The 20652-nt window shown below is 32.0% G+C and overlaps 2 protein-coding genes across 2 annotated transcripts in view; both read left to right on the top strand.

Annotated features, from left to right (window-relative positions):
- The window catches only part of LOC117107741 (pleckstrin homology domain-containing family H member 1-like), an 80567-nt gene extending 69876 nt beyond the window's left edge, over window positions 1-10691 (top strand). Inside the window, exons 15-25 of the mRNA XM_033249493.1 lie at window positions 1538-1759; window positions 2412-2588; window positions 3254-3480; window positions 4404-4581; window positions 5037-5192; window positions 5804-5901; window positions 6952-7093; window positions 7434-7555; window positions 8088-8217; window positions 8734-8811; window positions 9232-10691. Coding sequence (XP_033105384.1) covers window positions 1538-1759; window positions 2412-2588; window positions 3254-3480; window positions 4404-4581; window positions 5037-5192; window positions 5804-5901; window positions 6952-7093; window positions 7434-7555; window positions 8088-8217; window positions 8734-8811; window positions 9232-9414 — 1713 coding nt within the window. The 3' untranslated portion in view covers window positions 9415-10691. The remainder of the gene's footprint in view (window positions 1-1537; window positions 1760-2411; window positions 2589-3253; window positions 3481-4403; window positions 4582-5036; window positions 5193-5803; window positions 5902-6951; window positions 7094-7433; window positions 7556-8087; window positions 8218-8733; window positions 8812-9231) is intronic.
- Window positions 10692-16037: 5346 nt separating this feature from the next.
- The window catches only part of LOC117107781 (hydralysin-like), a 31072-nt gene continuing 26457 nt past the window's right edge, over window positions 16038-20652 (top strand). Inside the window, exons 1-2 of the mRNA XM_033249554.1 lie at window positions 16038-16261; window positions 19248-19298. Coding sequence (XP_033105445.1) covers window positions 16040-16261; window positions 19248-19298 — 273 coding nt within the window. The 5' untranslated portion in view covers window positions 16038-16039. The remainder of the gene's footprint in view (window positions 16262-19247; window positions 19299-20652) is intronic.

A 20652-nucleotide genomic window follows, 5' to 3' on the forward strand; every position in this document is an offset into this window, starting at 1 on the left:
GTCATTGGCTCTCCTCCTTAATAGAAACATCTAGGATTTGCCTTCGTTAACAGAGGTGCTATACAGTATATTGCCATTAATAACAAGTTCTCATAATCTAGGAAGCTCCGATGAGGGCAGTATAATAGAGGCAGTAGAGTATATTGACCCTAATGCCCACCCATACAAAAAAAATCTATTTATCAATCAGCAGAGTATTTTTAGAGCTTCTCATTGGAACTAAAAACTAATACAAAATTACACATTAATTTTTTAACTTTTGTTTCCCCTTAAGCTACCTGTGGGTACAATCAATATGCGTGAAACCCAAGTTGAAGAAGTTGATTGCTCGATGGATTCGGATGATGAAAGCAGAATCCCAGTTGAAAAAGAAGACGAGCCAAAACATGTGATTGTGATTCATGTGAACCATCAGATACAAGGCCCAACTTATTTGCTAATGAACTCCAAAGAAGAAAAGGTTTGCTGTCATTTGTATTTAAGTATTTTGTGTTTTTTCCAATGCTTGTGGGTGGGCCCTTCATCCAAAAATATTGATAATCCACTGTAGTAAAAAAATGATTAAATCTTTTTATTTTCTCATCCAATAATGCATGACTAACAACTCCTACAGGATGGAATACTCTGTCAAGTTTTATTTGAGAAATACTTGCGACTTGCCAATATATGGGTGTGATATGATATCATCATACCCATATATGGACAAATCATATAATATTTGTCACAGAAAATTATACATTGTGACAGAGCATTAGTGAGTGGAGTTATTTTTAGTTGAAGGAATTTAAACCCGGAAAGCAAACATATATTTATTGTCCACTATTCTACAGAGTGATCAAAATATTAATATATTCTTTCTAAATGTCATCAGGGGTGTAGGCTGGATTCATCTTGGGAGGAGGATGGGAAAATTCATAATGCGGAGCTAAATTCCTATTCCAATGAAAATTTAATGGCCATCTTTAGTATTTAAAGTAACTGTAGTGGAACTAATTTGCTGTCAAAGGTGGGTGCCTCCGCCCCCTCCCCCTACCAGTGTTGCAGTTTTCTGGGGGCTTTGTGGCTAGATGTGGTTCAGTATCAAATAATACCAATTTTTTAAATTAAAAAAATCTCACCATAAGTTTGAAAGGATTTCCAAGGGTAAATGGGCACACAGTATGGCTCCACCAATTTAGTCATGATATAAGATCTAATATAAGGGATATAAGATCTAATATAAGGGACGGATCTAGAAGTCTATTTTTGGGGGGAGGGGTGGGGAGGTACCAGAAATTTTGGATGATTCAATACATACTCAGTCCCACCATAAGACTAGAGTATGTTCCTCACACAAAGTAGATGTGATTGATAAACTAATTTTTTCACATGTCTTTAAAAATGTTTTAATTTAGGCCAACTTAGTTGGCTATTATTTCACAGTCATAAATAAGTTATGAAAAATTAGGGGTGGGGGATAAAACCTCCACCCCACCCCCTTCCCCCTGTCTCTTATACAAATCTGTCACTGAATATTATTATTGGTTTTATTTTGCAGGACACTTGGCTTTACCATCTCACAGTAGCTTCTGGCTCGGGACTGGGAAATATTGGAACTGAATACGAACGACTTATTGCCAAGCTGATGGATGTAGAGGGCGACCCTTCCAGCACGCTGTGGCGTCATCCTCATTTGTGTCAAAGCAAGGACAGCATTGACAAGCCGCTAACCACACTGCCTTCAGAAGCCCTCAAGAAAGAGGCTGTTAAGTTGAACAAGGTAAAATCATTTCATGATTATAAATTCTTTTGTTTTATATCACCTTAGCTGGAATGGATACGATATGATATGGATCTATTGAAATTTTAAAGAAGGCTGTTTAGTGGGTGGATACTTTTTGGGGTGTTTTATTTTAAACCTTGTGGTTGTATTTTCTCCCATGAATATTTTTGGCTGGTCATGAGATACCCCAGATTTGAAGTGGTTTTTAGGACTATGTTTTACTTTTACTATCTTAATATAAGATAAGATGAAATATTAACTTTATTAATCCCATTGAAAAAGTGTTGCACTCATTACACACACAGTGGTGGATCCATGATTTTGAATTAGGGGGCTCAAGGGAGGGAATTTTACAGATGGGAAGTTTGGACCACTTCATCACAACCACGGTTGGTAAGAAATATTTATTGGGTGAGAAAAGCTATGATTTTAGCACCTTTAGATGGCCAGAAATGGCACTCTCAAACTAAAATTGAAATTGATTTTCTTATTTTCTCAATGTTTCTATAATTTTGAAAAATTTAGGGAGGTGGCTCTGTGGATCTGTCACTGTTTATTATGACACGGCATTAGTTTTCTATGTGCCCAATGTCTGAATCAGTGTGGAATTTTTAAGTAAATGTTCTTCTTTATTGTTTCTTCTTGTTAGGCTTGCAACTTGTTTATCAACGTCATGATGGACTCCCCAGCAATTGACTACCATGTTAACCTAGCCCAAAGTGCTTTGCAGACCTGCGTCACACACCCAGAGCTTCAGAATGAAATGTATTGCCAGCTGATCAAACAGACTACTCCTAAGCCTCCAATTACGGCCACCAGTCTCCAGGTACGTACACTCGGAAGTGCACACGGTCTCCTCAATTTGAACACTTAATGAAGATGTAAGGATCATAGAAAGCGCAAGATACTAAAAGAACTCAATTTTGTATTATGGGTATTACGAAGCTTTGTGTAAGCAATCGCATTTTCTTTGACAAAAAAATGTGGTATGTGCCTATATTTGGTCATGATATGATGTCATCATGACCATATTTAGGCATGTTACAAGTTTTCTCAAATGAAATTTGATAGCCTGGACAGGGCATTGTTGACAGGGCATTGTTGTGATACCTGTTTAATAATGTCACTATTGTGTCTGACCAAGGATTCATTATTCAGAATATTAAATCCTTGGTTTGCCTACTATTTGTATTTATGCAGACAAAAAACTTGTTGAAGGCTCTGCTGATAATAGAAGTAATAATATATTGTTGAAAATGATTCTCTTATTCTTCTCTTCATATCCACAGGACTTCAACCCTAAACGTTTTGTTTACATTTGTGCATCATTTTATCAATTTAAATATTTGCCTGAAAATTAAGGATATGCAGTCTCATATTATTTTAGTTACTACTGCACAACATTCTATTCTAATTCATTAATATTCATCGTTATTCACCCAGCATGCCTGTTCTAACTCTACACGAATGCCTTCTCTCTTTCTATTCCAGAACTTACTCTGTGGCACGCATAATTGGTTTGCCTCCTGCGAAGGGGCAGGGCATACCTCTATCTCATCTTCCATGGTTGATCTCACACAAGAGACTCAAAACAGTACTCCCACTTTTGCATTCCTGCAGGCGTGGCAGCTTCTGGCAATGTGCACAACGCTGTTCCTGCCGCGGCAGAAGTTTATGTGGCTACTCAAGATACATTTGCAAAACCATTTCAATTCTCAGTAAGTTGGGGGGTTTTGTTTATTCAAGATGCATTTGCAAAAATATTTTAATTTACAGTAAGTTGAGGGGTTTGGTTTATTCAAGATGCATTTGCATAAGCATTTCAATTCACAGTAATTTAAAGGGGTGTTTGGTTTATTCAAGATGCATTTAAAAAAACAATTTCAGTTCACAGTAAGTTGAGGGGTTTGGTTTATTCAAGATGTATTTTCAAAAACATTTCAATTCACAGTAAGTTGAGGAGGTTTGTTTATTTAAAGATGCATTTGCAAAAACATTTTAATTCACAGTATAAGTTAAGGGGTGTTTGGTTCATTCAAGGTGCATTTGTAAAAAAATTTCAATTCACAGTATGTTGGGGTTTCATTTATTAAAGGTGTATTTGCAAAAACTTTAAAATTCACATTAAGTTGAGGGGTTTGGTTATAATCAAAATTCTTTAAAAAAAAAATAAAATAAAAACAAGTCAAGTGGAAGAGTTTAGTTTTTCAGATTTCTTTTCAAATTTTTAAAAAAATATTTTTTATATGTAACTCTGTTTATTTCTTATATTTACATAAGTTGTTATTGTTTCAATTGTCTAATTGGCAAATTTTGTTGCTGTAGACTTTTGAGCAAATAAAATACAATAAATTTAACAGTATGTTGATGTGTTAGTTATTCAAGATGAATTTACAGAACCATATCAATTCACAGTGTTAAAAGTGATAATAAATATTTGAACAATGGGATTCAAACTCAAGACTTTCTGATTAACATTTGGATATTCTACCAACTGAGCTATGAGGCACAGAAAGGTTTGGTTATTCGGGGTGCATTTAATATGTGTGCAACACATTATGGTAATACCAATGTGTGATAATGTTGCTGAAACATTGGTAGTTATCAAGTATTAATAAGTGACATTTAACTCTAATTTCAGAACTGAAGTTGGGAAATATGCAATATTCTGCCAGAGAACTTTGGAACGAACTTTGAAGAATGGTGTGCGTGAAGCACGTCCATCAAGAACAGAAGTGCTGTCAATCATACTACGGAATCCTTTCTACCATTCTCATCCAATCAGTGTTCCTGTACATTTTATGAATGGTTTATATCAGGTAATTTATTTACAATACACAAGCCTGTAGGCAGGATTTTTAAAAGGGGTTCTAATTTTTCACAAAAGGGCACTTTGAATCCACACTCACCTCTGGCCTACCATATTTATAATTTTAAAGATATAACACCTCAGATGTCCTGAAATTGCAATAAAAATGCCAAATTTCAAATACTTAGAATTAATTTCAAAAACATACATGCAAATTGTACTTTTTAGTAATAATTTCAAATTGCATTTCTTAAAAAGTGGGGTTCTTTCAAACCTCTTGAATCCCCCTGGATGTGGGCTTGATACAGAACCTGTACTTTAGGCCAGCTACAAAAAGAAATCTCACAGAAAATAATGGGTCTTCCACCATGGATTTATGGTATTGTTTATTTAAAAATTGTGGTATGTGACATTCTCAATTGAAAATATAAAAGTGTGTAAATACCAAGTACTTATTTTCTATAGGTGGTGAGTTTTGATGGGTCCACGACTGTACGAGAGCTTATAACCACTCTGAACCAGCAAATAGGAATGCGCGACACAGAGCAGTCAGGCTTTGCTTTGTTTACTGATGATCCATCAGGAAGAGATGCGGAGCATTGTCTACAAGGGAGTGTTAAGGTAACGTTCAAGTAATACCATAGTATTTGTATGTTCTTTATCCTTAGAATATAACATATGTGGACTGTTAAAATTTTCAGTTTATTAAAAAAAATACATTATCTGTTATCCCATGTTATTTTATGATGAATGAACTGAAACTGTCTCAGTAAGGAACCAGTTAAAAATTAAATTGCTCTTTAACGACTCAAATCAAAACAGTTAATTTTTTTACTGATTTTCAAACATTTTACTACAAAATACTACATAAATAAATATATAATTATAAAAACAAATGATTACAAAGACAGATTTTTGGATCACAATGGAAATAAGTTTGCCGTTTTGGTACTTTATTGTGTTTTATCCATGAATATTATTTTGTATTCAGAATAAAGAAATAAATGAAATTTAAAAAAAATGTGTTTATTTTAGTAAACCCTGAATATAAGTTAAGCAGGAAAGGTGACCCCTCCATAAATCTAAAAAAAATCACATGTAATTGTATGTACTTAGAATTGCAAGCTTTTTATTTTTATTATTAACATATATAGTGTTAAATTTGTTTCATTATGTCCCCTTTTGTACTTCCTATCTTAAGACTTCCAAATTCTTGTTATATTTATTTTCAGGTTTGTGATGTGATATCAAAGTGGGAGCAGACATTAAAGGAGGCACAGAATGGTAAAATTGAAAGCACCAAAGTTGTTAAACTGACTTATAAAAACAGGTTAGTACTTTCCTATCTCCATTTGAAAATCAGCTGGGATTTATATTCTAACAAACTCCCTAAAATGAAAACTGCATTAGTATTATAATTAAACTTATCTTTAGAAAAATCCAAAAGATACAGATAGACAATTATTGATTAAAATAATGTGAAAAGCATTAAGATGAAAAGTGTCCTTTTTGTGCCAAGTGCATCTTAATTAAAAATCGGCTTGATTTTTTTTTCTATTGTTTTTTTTTCTGATTATGGGAGTTGTAATGCTACATGCAATTGTCCTGATTATCACAATTATTTCTCTCATGCTTTTGCCATTGTTTATTTCCATCAAGAATCAGGCACAGCCAATCACAACAGTTTTAAAATCTATAATGTGATTGTTAGGAAATATTTTTTTAATTTCATCCTTTTGAAAGTCACTAATGTTTTATTCTACTGAGTGCCAGGAAACACTACAGTATGACATCACTTCTCTTTCCATTGAAAACAATCATTCTATTTTATCACATCAGTAATATTTAGGCTACTTTGAATTGCATTATACTTTATGATGAATAGGTCTTTTTGAGAGTTGTGCTAAGTTATATGGGGATATATTATAGTGATAAAGATCTCTGATATCTGCTGATGGCATCTTCCTTTTCAGCTGTGGTCTACAAGTACATTGCCTTAATTGTTTGATACTGTATATCCTTGCCAACTGAAACTCTGAAATCCTGTCAAGAGTCCAATACAGCTCTGTATAAATTATCCTGTTTTCATTTTAAAAAATATCTGTCATTTGTACTTATATGGGCATGATGCCATAATGGTGATTTTTATCACACCCATATATGGGTATCATGATGTTGTTCCACACTCATATTTCACATAAATCTCAAAATTTCTAAAATGAAATGCTTTTCATTTAACCTGAAAAGTGCAAATATAACATAAATATTTCTGTGATCTACACTTAATCATGAGTAGTCTACTACTGTAATTTAAATCAGGTTGTGTTATGATAAAGCATTTTCTTTACCCTTTCAAATGCATTTTTTTTTTCCCCCAAAGGTTGTATTTCAGAAGAGAAGTGAAGAAAGAGACAGAACGAGAGCGTCTTCTTGTAACGTATCAGATTAACGATGATGTGATCCATGGTCGATTCCCATTAAATAAAGAACTAGCCTTAGAGTTGGCAGCGCTTATGATTCAGGTAGGAGTCAGTAAAATAAAAATTTATTTGAAATGTTCTATCATTCTCTTTTTTTTTATTCTGTTATGATATTGTACCCTCATATGTTTCAAATCTAAATTATTTTAATCATAGGCATATTTTGAAATTGTATATCTGAAGTACACATTGTATATTGAATTACTGTAAAAAATTGTAATTAAAAAAAATTAAATAACTATTGTTGAATTTATCTTTTTTGCAGATTATAGGCTGTTAGAGTCACATTTTAAAAATAAAGTTGAAGAAAAAAATAAATGTTTTATGTACTATGCACAATTATTACTATTATATTATTTTTATTTTTTGTTAAATGATTCAGATTGATAATGGTGACTGCAAACACTCGGCTGATGGAGCAGGCACCATGGCAGAAACATTGGACAAAGCAGTTGACAAATTCTACCCCAAAAGATACAAAACAAATGCTGAGGATGAAATGAGGTAAAAATTGTATGAAACATTATTACATTAAATTTTATTTTAAAATATTGTGTAAATTTTCGTAGTTACACTAATGTAGCACTTTGCACCAAAGTCTCAAAGTGCTCAAGGCATGGACAGTAACTTTCTTCTCCCCTATGGGCCCTTTTTGCTACACGGTAAACTGGTTCCAGCTGGGCTGTATAGACCAGTACACTTGGATAACCCCCTACTCTTCTCAAAAGATCTGCTGAGTTCTTTCGTGTGCACTTGCCTATGGTTTATAGTCCCTGTCCGAGAAGACTTGTTCCACCACCAGAACCATAGGCGAGCATGTCTCTCGAACCTGCGCTGATATTATTGTGAGGCTTCTAACTAAACCGCTCGGCCATTCAACTCAGCTAAGACTAACATATTTTAGTGAACTGTATAAAATATGTTTGGTAAAATCTGTAAAACCCTCCAAATTTCTGTGGCACCGTTGGAAATGTATGTTTTTGTTTTGTAATAACATTTGTGAAATAAAGTTAATTTTTAAACATTGTTATTTTAGAACATTAAAAATGAAGCTGTCAGACAAATGGACAGGACTACGGGGACGCACTCAGCAGGAGTGCATACGCATCTATCTCGGTGTGACCAGGAAGTGGCCGTTCTTGGGAGCTAAGTTATTTTCAGCTAAGGTGAGTTTATAGCATGGTAGAAAGTTGTTTTGAATATGCTAATCACTCAGTAAAAATAGAGGTCATTCATTTAAACAACAAAATAAAATACACTTTCTTATGACTAACTTTTTTTTCTGAAAAGAGCACACAATTAAATGATGTTTGTTGTCATTTTTACATTATTATTTTTTTAAAGAGTATTTGCATAAACAGTCCCCCTTTATTACATCACACTCAGAAATGTGTCTGTTACATTGCTGCAAATGTTTTTGATGGTAAATTTTTAAAATTTCAATGAAGAACACGCCTGCAATTTTAATTAATTGTGATATATATGAATGCATTCATAAATATTAGAAAATTACACCTGACAAAACCTTGGCTAATTATGATTCATATAACAATTAATGTATTCATATTTATTTATATAACAATTAATATATATTTATGGGCAATAATCCAAGTAATGATAATTATTATTATTAATTAAATGTTTCTTTGTTTTAAATGTTATTATTTTTTTCTTAATTTCAGACCAAATTTGGAAACTGTGGTGATATTTACATCGCTGTACAAGATGATAGTATTAGCCTTCTAGATTATTCCACCTTAGTAAGATATTTTATTATACTTCAATAAATCTTAATATCTTTTAAATATATATACATTTATCACATATTCTATACATTTTTATATTTATATTTATATTAATTTTTTTATTTATATTTATTTATTTATATATTTATTTTTTATTTTTATATTTGTATTTATATATATATATATATATATCTGTCTCTTATACACATCTAGATGTGTATAAGAGACAGTATATATATATATTAATTTCGAATGAACGACCCAGTGACCCATTTAGATGAGCATCTGTTTATTTGGTAGTGTTCACCAAACAATAATAATACCCATATTAATGCCAATAATTAAATTGATATTAGTATTGTTATTGTTTGTTATATCTAATATTACTTTAATATCATTGTTTTAAATAATTGTTATATCATTTTTTTTTTTCAGATTCTTGAGATAACTCTGCTTATAGCAAGCTACATTAACGCCATTGTTAAACAACAAAATCTGACATATGAGCCATCATCAGCGCAACAAGTCTCCCCTTCAAGCGTCATTGACAAGAAGGTTTGGGACTTCGAAAGCAGTCATCTACCAGAAATTGGAAAAAGACATAGTCGTCTGCTATAAACTACAGTGCCCCTATGTACATGAAAACCATTGTCCGCTAATAAATAACCGCTGTCTGGATTTAAATAATTGACATTTACTGCAAATACATAGTTGTCTGCTATGAAAAATGTCTTCGTTATTTGCTATAAATATTGTATTTTCTTCTGATAGATGGTCATGCAATACATTGTATAGTTGTAGATATAAGTTGTTATGTTTTATAATGTAAATAAAATCTTAAAAAAAACAAAACAAATATAGGCTCTATTTTAAAATAATAATGAATAAAGTACCATTAATCATGTATGAATGCAATGTAAGTGATTCAACTGCTGCTATAACACTAGTGCCATGAACACTTTGTGCAATTATGTAACAAAAATAGCATCCAAGAAAGCTGAAGCTTGACAAGGATCTGTCTCAGCTTGAGGAGTATTGATTATGGTAAAAAAAAAATGGCAGTTTTCATTAGGAATTGAACCTAGGATCTTAAGATTGTAAAGAGGGTGCATTAACCACTAAACCACAAATCCACACAGTATAACGCCAGTATAATGCCAAGCAATGATATCAGTATTTGAAACATTTAAAAAAGAAACGTATTTGATAAAGCAGCTGCTGAAATTAAGGATCTTTTGCTGCGGTCACACTACAGAACCTCAAACCCGCCTTGGCTGAGTACGGGTGAGAAATTTGTAATCTGAATCAACCTTGGTTGACGCATGGCTGACTTGAAATTGCTCTCATCCCAGAAAGCTGCTACCTTCACATTTGCCCTGGGTTGACCTAGAATTTACCATTCCACTGTCTCACAAAAGCCTGTGAGCAAAATATGACCAATCACAGTCAGCATTTCTATGTATATGCGCAAGGATTTCAACAAGACTAGACTCGATTTGGTCAATCCAGGTAAGGGTGGACACTGATCATTTTGAAGCCCGGCATGAGATCTCAACAATACTGAATCAACCCAGGCTTGAGACTCTTATGTGACCGTAGCCTTTACAGAAAAATATCTATTTTGAAGAGAGGAACTTTGTTAATAATGTACATTATTGTATAGCTTGTTTTTGTATGTGAGTCGCTACGTGGTGGACCACGTTGGATCCTTTGACCTGGTGACAAGAGGAAGAATAAATTTAATAACCACAAGAATACATTATATATTTTGGATGCATACATATCTGCATTTGTTCAATTTTAATACTCCTATTTTTTGATGAAATAGGAAGTGTGAACCAAATATCTGTGATAATGAAAAGCATTAAACAGTATATCATGAACCATGTAGCAAAGTTTTCTTGTTCTTTGATGTTTCATTGTATTCAATTAAAAAAGTGGTTTCACCATAGAATATTAATCAATTTAAGCACAGGTGATAGCAGTTTGGGGAGGATTTGTGCTTGAGTGGACTTTACCAAGGATTGGGTAAATTGTGCTGATCCCTCCTTGTTTTTTTTTACATTTGTTTAGGTGCTGAGATAATAAATTCAATTCAATCGACCTTATAGGAGTCAACAACTATTTTTATTTATAATAGCCAGGATTATGCACTTATCCCACAAACACTTAAAATTACATTAAAATCCTGCACCTTAGCAACAGTATCTAAGGGAGAGGTCTTAATAGAAAGGTCAATCCAATGGTTTGGTAAGGTCAATCGAATGGTTTGGTAAGGTCAATCGAATGGTTTGGTAAGGTCAATCGAATGGTTTGGTAAGGTCAATCCAATGGTTTGGTAAGGTCAATCCAATGGTTTGGTAAGGTCATTCCAATGGTTTGGTAAGGTCAATCCAATGGTTTGGTAAGGTCAATCCAATGGTTTGGTAAGGTCAATCCAATGGTTTGGTAAGGTCAATCCAATGGTTTGGTGTGCTGAAGTGTAGCAAAAGAAGTTAAAAAGAAACTATTGACGCCAACATATACACTGACATTCACATAATATGTGGACAGTTACAGTTGAGGTAAACACCAATCATGCTATTGGAGAATTTATTGTGGTTTATGTTTTTCTTTTCTTGTTCAGGAACATCCATTCATATTTACTAATGTGAACAGTCGTGAACCACCGCCTACATTAAAAGCAGTCGAACCTACATCGGCATCACATGCGCATACAATTAATGTTTCTTTAACGTTAATGTTGCAGCTCCTGTTTGCTAAAATGTTTATACATACAGACATGATGTTATTCTTGGCCTCAAGACAAAACATCAATTTCCTATCCATCTCAGCGCTCTTGTATCATTATGTTACATATAAAACCATTACGCTTATACAAAGTAGAAATGTAGACATGTTTTTGCAGCACATAATATTTACTAAAATATATTATATATATATTATTGTGTGGATTATCTGATATATATAGGCCTATATATATATTATCATATACTGTATAGAAACATGACTTATATTTCGAAAATCCAATTATATAAATAGTGAAAATAATGAATACGGTATGTCTAATTAATTGTTATTTTTAATATGCATGAAAGATGTTTTCACGCATTATGCTTTCAGCAGAATACCGTAAAACATCGAAACAGTAGAAGCCCAATTTGAAGCGCCCCCCCCCCCCAAAAGAAGACCATGCAAAATTCGCAAAAAGAAAAAAAAAGGAGAAGAATAGAAGCCCTTAGCATCTATTCGAGGTTTCACGGTATGCTATATTTATTAAGTGGCACCATTTAGTATTACGTAGGGCCTACGTAGGAGTTTCTTAAAATTTTGTACAAATACGTAAATTTTACAAAATAAGCCAATGATATAAAACAATTATAAATAAAGTTGCGCATCTACTGTATTATCAATATTCGTGGCTAATAAGGGTGGGGCATTTGACTTCTTTTATAGATGGCGATAGTTACATTAGTACTGTTTTTAGAAATGAATGCGTTTTATTAACTTACTTGAGGGCTCAGATATTGCTAAATAAAATCACTTTCTACTTCATTAAATTGACCACACAAATGATTTGTTGTTATCTTACTCAACTTATTACTCTTTATTTAATATAATGTTGTTTTTAAATAAAAAGAACTACCGTACTCTATGTAAACTGATATCATCTAAAAAAATTACATAAACTTATATCTTGATTTGTTTCTCAATTTCGGTTCTCTAAACATGACACAAGTTGTCAGACCAGGCATTTGCGTTATGCATGTCGAATAGTACAATTTTGAAGTTATTTTGTTGTTCAGTGAGTTATATATATATATAGGCCAATAGCATAGCTCTCAACGAATGTAGTCCTGTAAATAAATGAATAAAGAAATTGTGTAATAAAATGCCTCTGGCGGGACTCGAACCTGCGACCTCTCGCTGTCAAGGCGAGTGTCATAACCACTAGACACTATATATAACTATATATAATATTGGCCTGTATATATTTGTTTTATGTTGTGATGATTTATCAATCCTTGCTTATGTTTTTTACTTTATTTTTGTAATCATTTTTGAGTATCTGACCAGCTATGACAAGACTTTTTTTAGATTGGGTTTCAGTCTTTAAACTTGTCTTAATCAGTGAAAATGCTTGGGAGAGATTTTGGCACCAATGGCGTTTCATGTTACTTATTTCTTTGGCGTTCCATAGTATACTTTTTCTTACATCCAAATTCAACCATGGAGGAAATATGATTCAACTAACAAGTTTTTTGACATAAACCGACGCTGGAAGCGCTCTCCGAAATTAGCAATACTAGAAAAAAAATCAATAAATTCAAGTTGAAGTGAAGTAAATAAATCAGATCAATAAAGTCAAGTTGAGAGATGGCCTATGCTACACGATGTTCACACTGCATTTACCTTTCTTTGACGATTTATATGTATTTGATTTGTCTTGTGTGAAGTTTGATGTTTTTCTAGCTTTAGGTAATTTTGTAAAAGGGAATTGTAATTTTGTTTAATTTAATTGTAATTTTAAATAGATCTATTGAATTTAGACCTCTCACTTATCCTGAATATGTTGTGTCCCTGTCTCTTATACACATCTAGATGTGTATAAGAGACAGTAATTGTGCATTTCATATGTTTGGCTGAGTGCTTGACACATTTCGATTTTCAAATACAGTATACAATAGATATGTATATTGATATCTATTGAAACATTACTTGCAACATGTACCACATGCACTAACATTAAAATCATTTACATTTTTCAATAAGCTCCTCCCTAAAATGCGAATTGTTATGAGAAACAACTTTTTGATTTTGATATTAGCAACTTTTGATGATGTGTTTAAACGTAAATATTAACTGGTACTGGTACGGGCATTTATAATGCGCCTCTTCCATGCGGTTGTAACGCGCAGTTCCTTTCCCTGGTTATTGGGTCCACATGCTAAGTGTTGCTGCTGGTAATCAGTGCAGAGCAGGCAATCCCACCAGGTACCCATTTATACTCCTGGGTGAAGAGAAGCAATGCAGATAAAGTGTCTTGCTCAAGGACACAAGCGAAATGCACAGCAAAGGAATTAAACCCCGACCTCGAGGTGTTGGGAAAGCAAACCGTTCCCGCTGCGCCAAACCGCTTCTAAATTATATCAAGGTTATGTATAATCAATGGAACGCCCATTATTTTTTTAAAATAAAATTCGAATTTCTGGTGGACTAGGTAGGCTCACTGAAGAAAGGAAATTATGAATCGATCAATGTCATATTGATGCTGTTCTAATTTATTACCATGGAATCATACGTGAACATTAATTGCAACATATTTTATGAGGATATAGTCAGTGTACCAATATGGATATAAAGCATAGCATTTTTCTGCTTAACATCTAAATAATGGTTGTAGGTAAAAATAGCCCCGGTAAAAACGGCCTAGGAAAAAATAGCTCTGAGAAAAATGGCCCCGGTAAAAATGGCCCCAAATGAAAAATAGGTAAAATGGCCCTAATGAAAAAAATCAGTAATAGAAATGATATTTTTTTTAAATCTTCAAATATGTAAATACTGTAATAAGCAAGAATTGAATCAATAAATAAAAAATGGCCCTCAATTATATAAAAAAAAAAAGTTAATTGCTGTTAAAAATACCCTGTAGCAAAAATTGAATATATAACTCAACATAAACCATATGCATATTTAAGAACTAAAATAACTTTTTTAAAGTTTTTATCTCCTAGGATATGAGTAGCTCTAGAAGTAGACTGCTGATTGATTAATTAATAGATCTTTTTTGTATGGGCGGCTGTTAGGTCTAAGTATTTTTTTAAAATTATTATTCTTAGATACTATTACTATATTAATGGTATTGCTAAATCCCACAAACCCACCAAAACACATTGTAGAAAACCAAACAAGTCAATTGTGATTGACTCACTTGATATAGGCCTATCAATAAGAAAATTAAATACTCATAAGAACCTATATTCTGGTTAAAATTTTGATTTTTTTTTTTTTAAATACACCACAAACCTCCAAACACACTGCGAATCTTATCCAAACCCTTTAAATATGATTGTAGAACTCTCTTTTTCTTAAAAAATATAAATAGGCCTAATAATTTGATGTTCATCAATTCATTGTTTGCGGGGTTTACTAATACTAATTTCTGGAAAATTGTGATTCCGCTTCCGTGAAATTGGCCATAAAGTATTTTAGTATTAATAAATGCATGATTTATGTTGATTTATTGATTATGCTTTTGCTATTTTTTAACATTTAAATGGAAAAAATAGAAAGTGTTATTCATTGTTTTTTTTATCTTTGAATATTTTATCATTTAATATATACCCTGCAAAAAGTCAAATGTAAATGTCAATTTATTTGATGTTAGATTCCTTTTAAAAACTAAAATATTTCAGTTAAAAAAAGTGCATATAATGATTTTTTTTAAAATCAGTTTTAATACAGAATTTTAATTGGGGCCATTTTTACCTACTTGTCATTTGGGGTCTTAGTTTTTGCTACATGTAACATCATTTCCTACGATCACTCCTACTACTACTTATAGAACTGAATTTATTTATAATGTCCTAGTCGACTTTATTATATTGTACACTGACTATATCTCATTAAATATTCTGGAATTAATGTTTTGGCCTGCATGAAAAGAGCAACAATACCAAATTGATCGATCCATAATTTTATTTCTAAAATGGGCCTACCGATTCCACCAGACATTCGAATTTTATTTTGTAACCTAATTAATCGGGTTATGTATTCGATAAAAACACATGCAATAACTTTAAAATGAACTACATTTTTTCAATAAGGTCCTGAATAAATAGCAAATTCTTATGCGAAACAATTTTCGAGGTGTTTAAACGTAAGGTTATGTTTACTCATTTAACCACCTATTTTCTAACGAAATTCAAATTACTAGTGGAGTAGAATAATAATAATTCTGGATTTATGTAGCGCCTCACGTTGATACAACCTCGAGGCGCTTAACAACAACAGTGAAGAGGAAAAAAGTTAATGATTGGTTTGATGATTATCAATAGATGTAGAAGGTCCTCTGTAGAAAGAAAACAATAGATCCATCAATAATAATGATCACCATGGAAGCAGGCGTAAACATTAATTGTAACATCTATATTTTATGATGTCAGAATATAATAATAAAATAAAAGCATACATTATTTTTGGTTTAAAGTCTTTTCTAAACAGCTCGTAGTTTAACCTAAGAATGGAATCTGCTTTAAGCCTACGTAAAAAGGCCATTTTGCCTAGAAATACTAAGCTTACGATGGCTTTAATATTAGCTTTGGCTACATGTAACTTTACTTGCTACGCAGTTGATTCTGATTCAGGCGAATATGCTAACAGTACATTGTCTGACGAATATTGGCCTGCTACTACTGAATATTCTCGTGGCCGTGCTGCTACTACCGAAGACAGTATATATAAGGTAATCTTTTTTTTTTCTTTCGTGGGGTCGTCCCACTTTCATCTCATCAAAAGAAAATTATCTGTACTCTTTTGTCTTAGTTTGCTTTACATCTTATGGTTAAAATATTTCTTATCCTCTCGTGCGTTCTTTAGGTTATGTTACGTTACATTTTCGTAATTTCTACTTAGCTTACTTAAATTTTTCTTTCGTTTTCATCTTTCGTTACCAAATTTTAAAAATTTTCTTTAATTTTAATCTTCATTTTTCACCTTTGCCTCCACAACCAACACTTAAAATACGCCATAAATGCAGTAGAAGTTAAATCTAACAAATATTAACATCAAAGATAATAAATTAATAATGCTTTCCGTACTCCTGTGTCTTAGTTTTACACAATAACTTACACTATTAGATTACCAAATTACACAAAAATAAACATAAAACAACTCTCACATAATTAAGACCTGACTTCTTAAAATGAGTTACTGTATTTTATCATATAGACCTGTGGCTCAACAAATACATTATCAATACATAATTTATAACACATATACAGTACCGGTATCACCTAGTACTGTACAGTATAATTTTTATGACAACAAGTTACTTATTTATTGTTTTAATCTATGGACTATGATATTATTATTTTGTATGATCCCCCTGCAAACAGTAATATAAATGGCAACTTATTTGTGACCCAAGACCACGAAAGGGCTGTAAACTCGCATCACCAGGTTTCGAGAAAAAGGGCTAAATAGTATAACAGTATAACATGTAATTTGAGCAAAATGTGATTATGTCATAAATATAAAGTATTACCTTTAATCTTACTATTTTTGAAGCTTGGGTTCAATATTTCAACTCTAAACCATAACATTTTGTAATTTTATGAAGAAACGTTTATAAATTTACCAAATTTCAAGCCGCCATACTTCTATTCGCTTTTAAACCACTTATTCACTACACAAAATTCAGGCCCCAAAGTAGATAAATGAAAACTATCAGATATAATAATACGTTTATTAGCACTCATATATGCTATGTATGTGATTTCAGAATAAACAAGCAGTATAGTTATAAAATAGTAGAATGGTCACAGAGCCAGGTTAGACCTATTAAAGAACATTTCGGTTCTTTGTAGTGCAGTAAATCTAAAACGTATTCATGAAGTCATTCAAAATCAAGTACAAAATAGTTGAACAAACTTTAAATTATGTTCCGAAAGTATTGTAGTGCATCGTTCTGTGGCACGAAGCTTATGTAAATGTATACCTAAATGAAGGAAATAGCCTTGAATTTATTCAAGTAATACTAAACTGTTTCATGACTTGTTGGAAAAGATTTGGAAAGCAATCCTCTCTCCGTCTGGCAGTAAAGCGGATCAGAAATGATGTAGATTGCGGTTGAGTACATGTTGAGAAACTAGTCGTGGTTATTGAAACTTACAAAAAAAATACTGACGCCAACAGAACAATCATCTGCACTATTTTCACCGACGTGAAATTATAACGTATTGATGAAGTATACTCACACAACGTCATTCAAATCGTGGTGTACAAAATAGTCACAACTTTAAAGAATCAAACAATAACGTAAGTGTTGACATTACAATTGCTTTGGAAAAATATTTAGGTAGAGAGTAATTAATTTGATCTACCATTATTTTAAAGATGGAACCGTTAGTTCGAAACAGATTGTTTACCACCTCCCGATGGTACAATGTAGCTTGCAACAATAGAATTCCTGATCATTTTACTTGCTTAATTCTGAAAATGTTGTATTTTTAAATTGTTTATAAATTTAAAAAAAAAAAGAATCCAGACCCCCATAACCCTACCCCGTCCCTTTTTCATTCACACCGCGACAAAACAACCTCTACAACAAGGCTTGACGAATAAAACACTTATGTCTACTAAATTCATCAAAACAACGGGGATGCCATAATAAGTACCTAGGATGATTCAGCTTTATAAAGGTATAACCAACTTCCCCGGGGTATCACTAATTAACCCCCTGGAGTATCGACATAAAAATAGAAGATCTCTGTTCCCCAACCTATTTCCAGCTAACCGTAGAAATTTCATCGCAATAGCTCAATGGGAACTGTGTTGTTGCTTAGGAGTTTCTTTGACTGCTGCTGTGATTTTTTCTTCAATTTCTTCAGTAGGCCTACTTTAAAAGCCATTTTGCTCAAAACTTTATAGGCCAGTTTATAGAGAATAATTATAATTCAAAATAGCTTAACTTTACACGTAATTGTCCGATTAAGGTCATTGAGCCCTCATTATAAGGTTATAGATGTGCTTTATTCATTTACATTAAAAACCTGTTTTGATAGAGTACGGAGTTACAATCCTTTTTTGGTCTTGGGTCACATTTATTATATAGACCTATGGCTCAACAAACAATACATTACCATTACATTTATAACACATATTTAACAAAATACAGTATCACCTAGTACTGTACAGTATAATTTTGATGACAAGAAGTTATTTATTTATTGTTTTAATCTATGCACTATGTTATTAATATTTTGTATGATCCCTACAAGCAGTAATATAAATGGCAACTTATTTGACATTACCGGTAGATTGTTTTAAAACAAAACTAGGTTATTTTAGTTTTCAAAAATGCATATGATTTATGCTGATTTTTTTTATTCATTTTTGCAATTTTACAGCATTTAAATAGTTTTTAAAATATCAATTTTATTACTGATTTTTATCATAATAGTTTAGTTTTTTTAAATGCGTATGACTTATGTTTTATTGACTAAATGATTTATTGACTAAATGTTTGCTATTTTATTGCATTTAAATAGTTTGAAAATAAAAAAAAATTAAACTACTTTATTACTGAATTATATTATTGGGGGTGGGGAATTTTTTGATACGTTGATTTAATTCTTGCTATTACTTAACGGATAAAAATAATTCTTGGATGTCCTTTTTGGTATAATATTAAGTCAAATATATATATATTTTTTTTATTTTTAAACAAGGCTGCTCCAGACACTGAAGAGACGTCCAACCACACCAGAAACACTTCTGTGGTAAGCCTTTTTATACTACCGTACCGTACTAGCTTTCCTACGATTAAAATACATTGCGAATTTGTAAAACTATTAAGCGTTTTGGGATACAATAATAAAATTTGGCATATTTATTTCATTTCGTCAAAGAAAACACAACAATCTCAACCTTGAAAACACAAATTTAAAAATTTAAAAACGAAAAAGAAATACCACACTAATTAGACGGGAATGCTGAAATGAAAATCTTGGTAAGCAAAAAAGACACGCAAAGAATTTCATTCGGCTTAAAGAATAATATACATAGGTGCTTGTTCTTCTTAGGGAAGTTACCGACTACGTTTATTCGGCTACTAGCTTCGGTAACCTTGACGAGATAATTATAAAATTAAAATAAACAATTTATACAATATTCAAAATCAATAGAGATACAAAATATAAAACGAATTAAACGTTTAAATATTAAAGACATACATAAATATATTTTACAGGATTAAGCTAAAATATTGTCCTAAGTAATACTTACAAAAGTTTACTGATAAAAATAAACTAAGAGTCATGAACTTCAACAGAAATGGAATCCTAAATATTTGAAACAACATTAAAAACAATAAAAAAAATTTGGGGTTTGACATAAGATATTATTACATAGCAACAATATTTGAAACCTTAAAGCTCCATTCCCGGCAAAATTTCACTAAAAACTAAACTAAAAAAAAATATGCATTTGCATTACTCCAATTATTATAAATCATGGAAAAATATTGGCATGAATTTTAATTTTACGCAAAAGAATTAAAAAAAATGAGAAATACAGACTATTTCTCATAAAATATTACCATTTTCTCGACGAATTCATCGTTACTAGGCAAATTCAGAGGTTGTAGATCGCATCCACTGGGATACTCTCGCTTTTATGTATACATTTATACAGTCAATAAAGTGCGCCCTCTCTAATGAGATTAGTTTTGTACTTCGCATCTCTCGCACAATGCGGTCGTTCGGTTAGGCTGAGATATGTTTGTTTAAGTGTCAAAATCTCAGTCAGAATCAGTTTTTTAACAAATTTTAAATAATTCCTATGAAATATTATATTTCACAAGTGTCAATACTAGCAACGGAAAATATCATGTCGGACGTTTTTATGTGTCATAACAGAACCCAAATCGAGGTAAGGCTAGGCCTAGCCTAGCAGCGTTGGATAGGGATAGTCCACCAGAAATACGGATTTAAAGCACCAAACTTGGACATAATTGCAACAAAACGTTTTTTTTTTATGAATATATATAGTTAAATTTTATATCTACAACATACAAAATGTTTACCAAAATATACCCACGGGAAAGGTGATTTTTATAGCAAAGAAAACTGAACT

Source organism: Anneissia japonica, unplaced genomic scaffold (genome assembly GCF_011630105.1).
Source record: "Anneissia japonica isolate Jap-2015-1 unplaced genomic scaffold, ASM1163010v1 scaffold287871_len1641731_cov197, whole genome shotgun sequence".
In the NCBI taxonomy this organism is placed as follows: Eukaryota; Metazoa; Echinodermata; class Crinoidea; order Comatulida; family Comatulidae; genus Anneissia; species Anneissia japonica.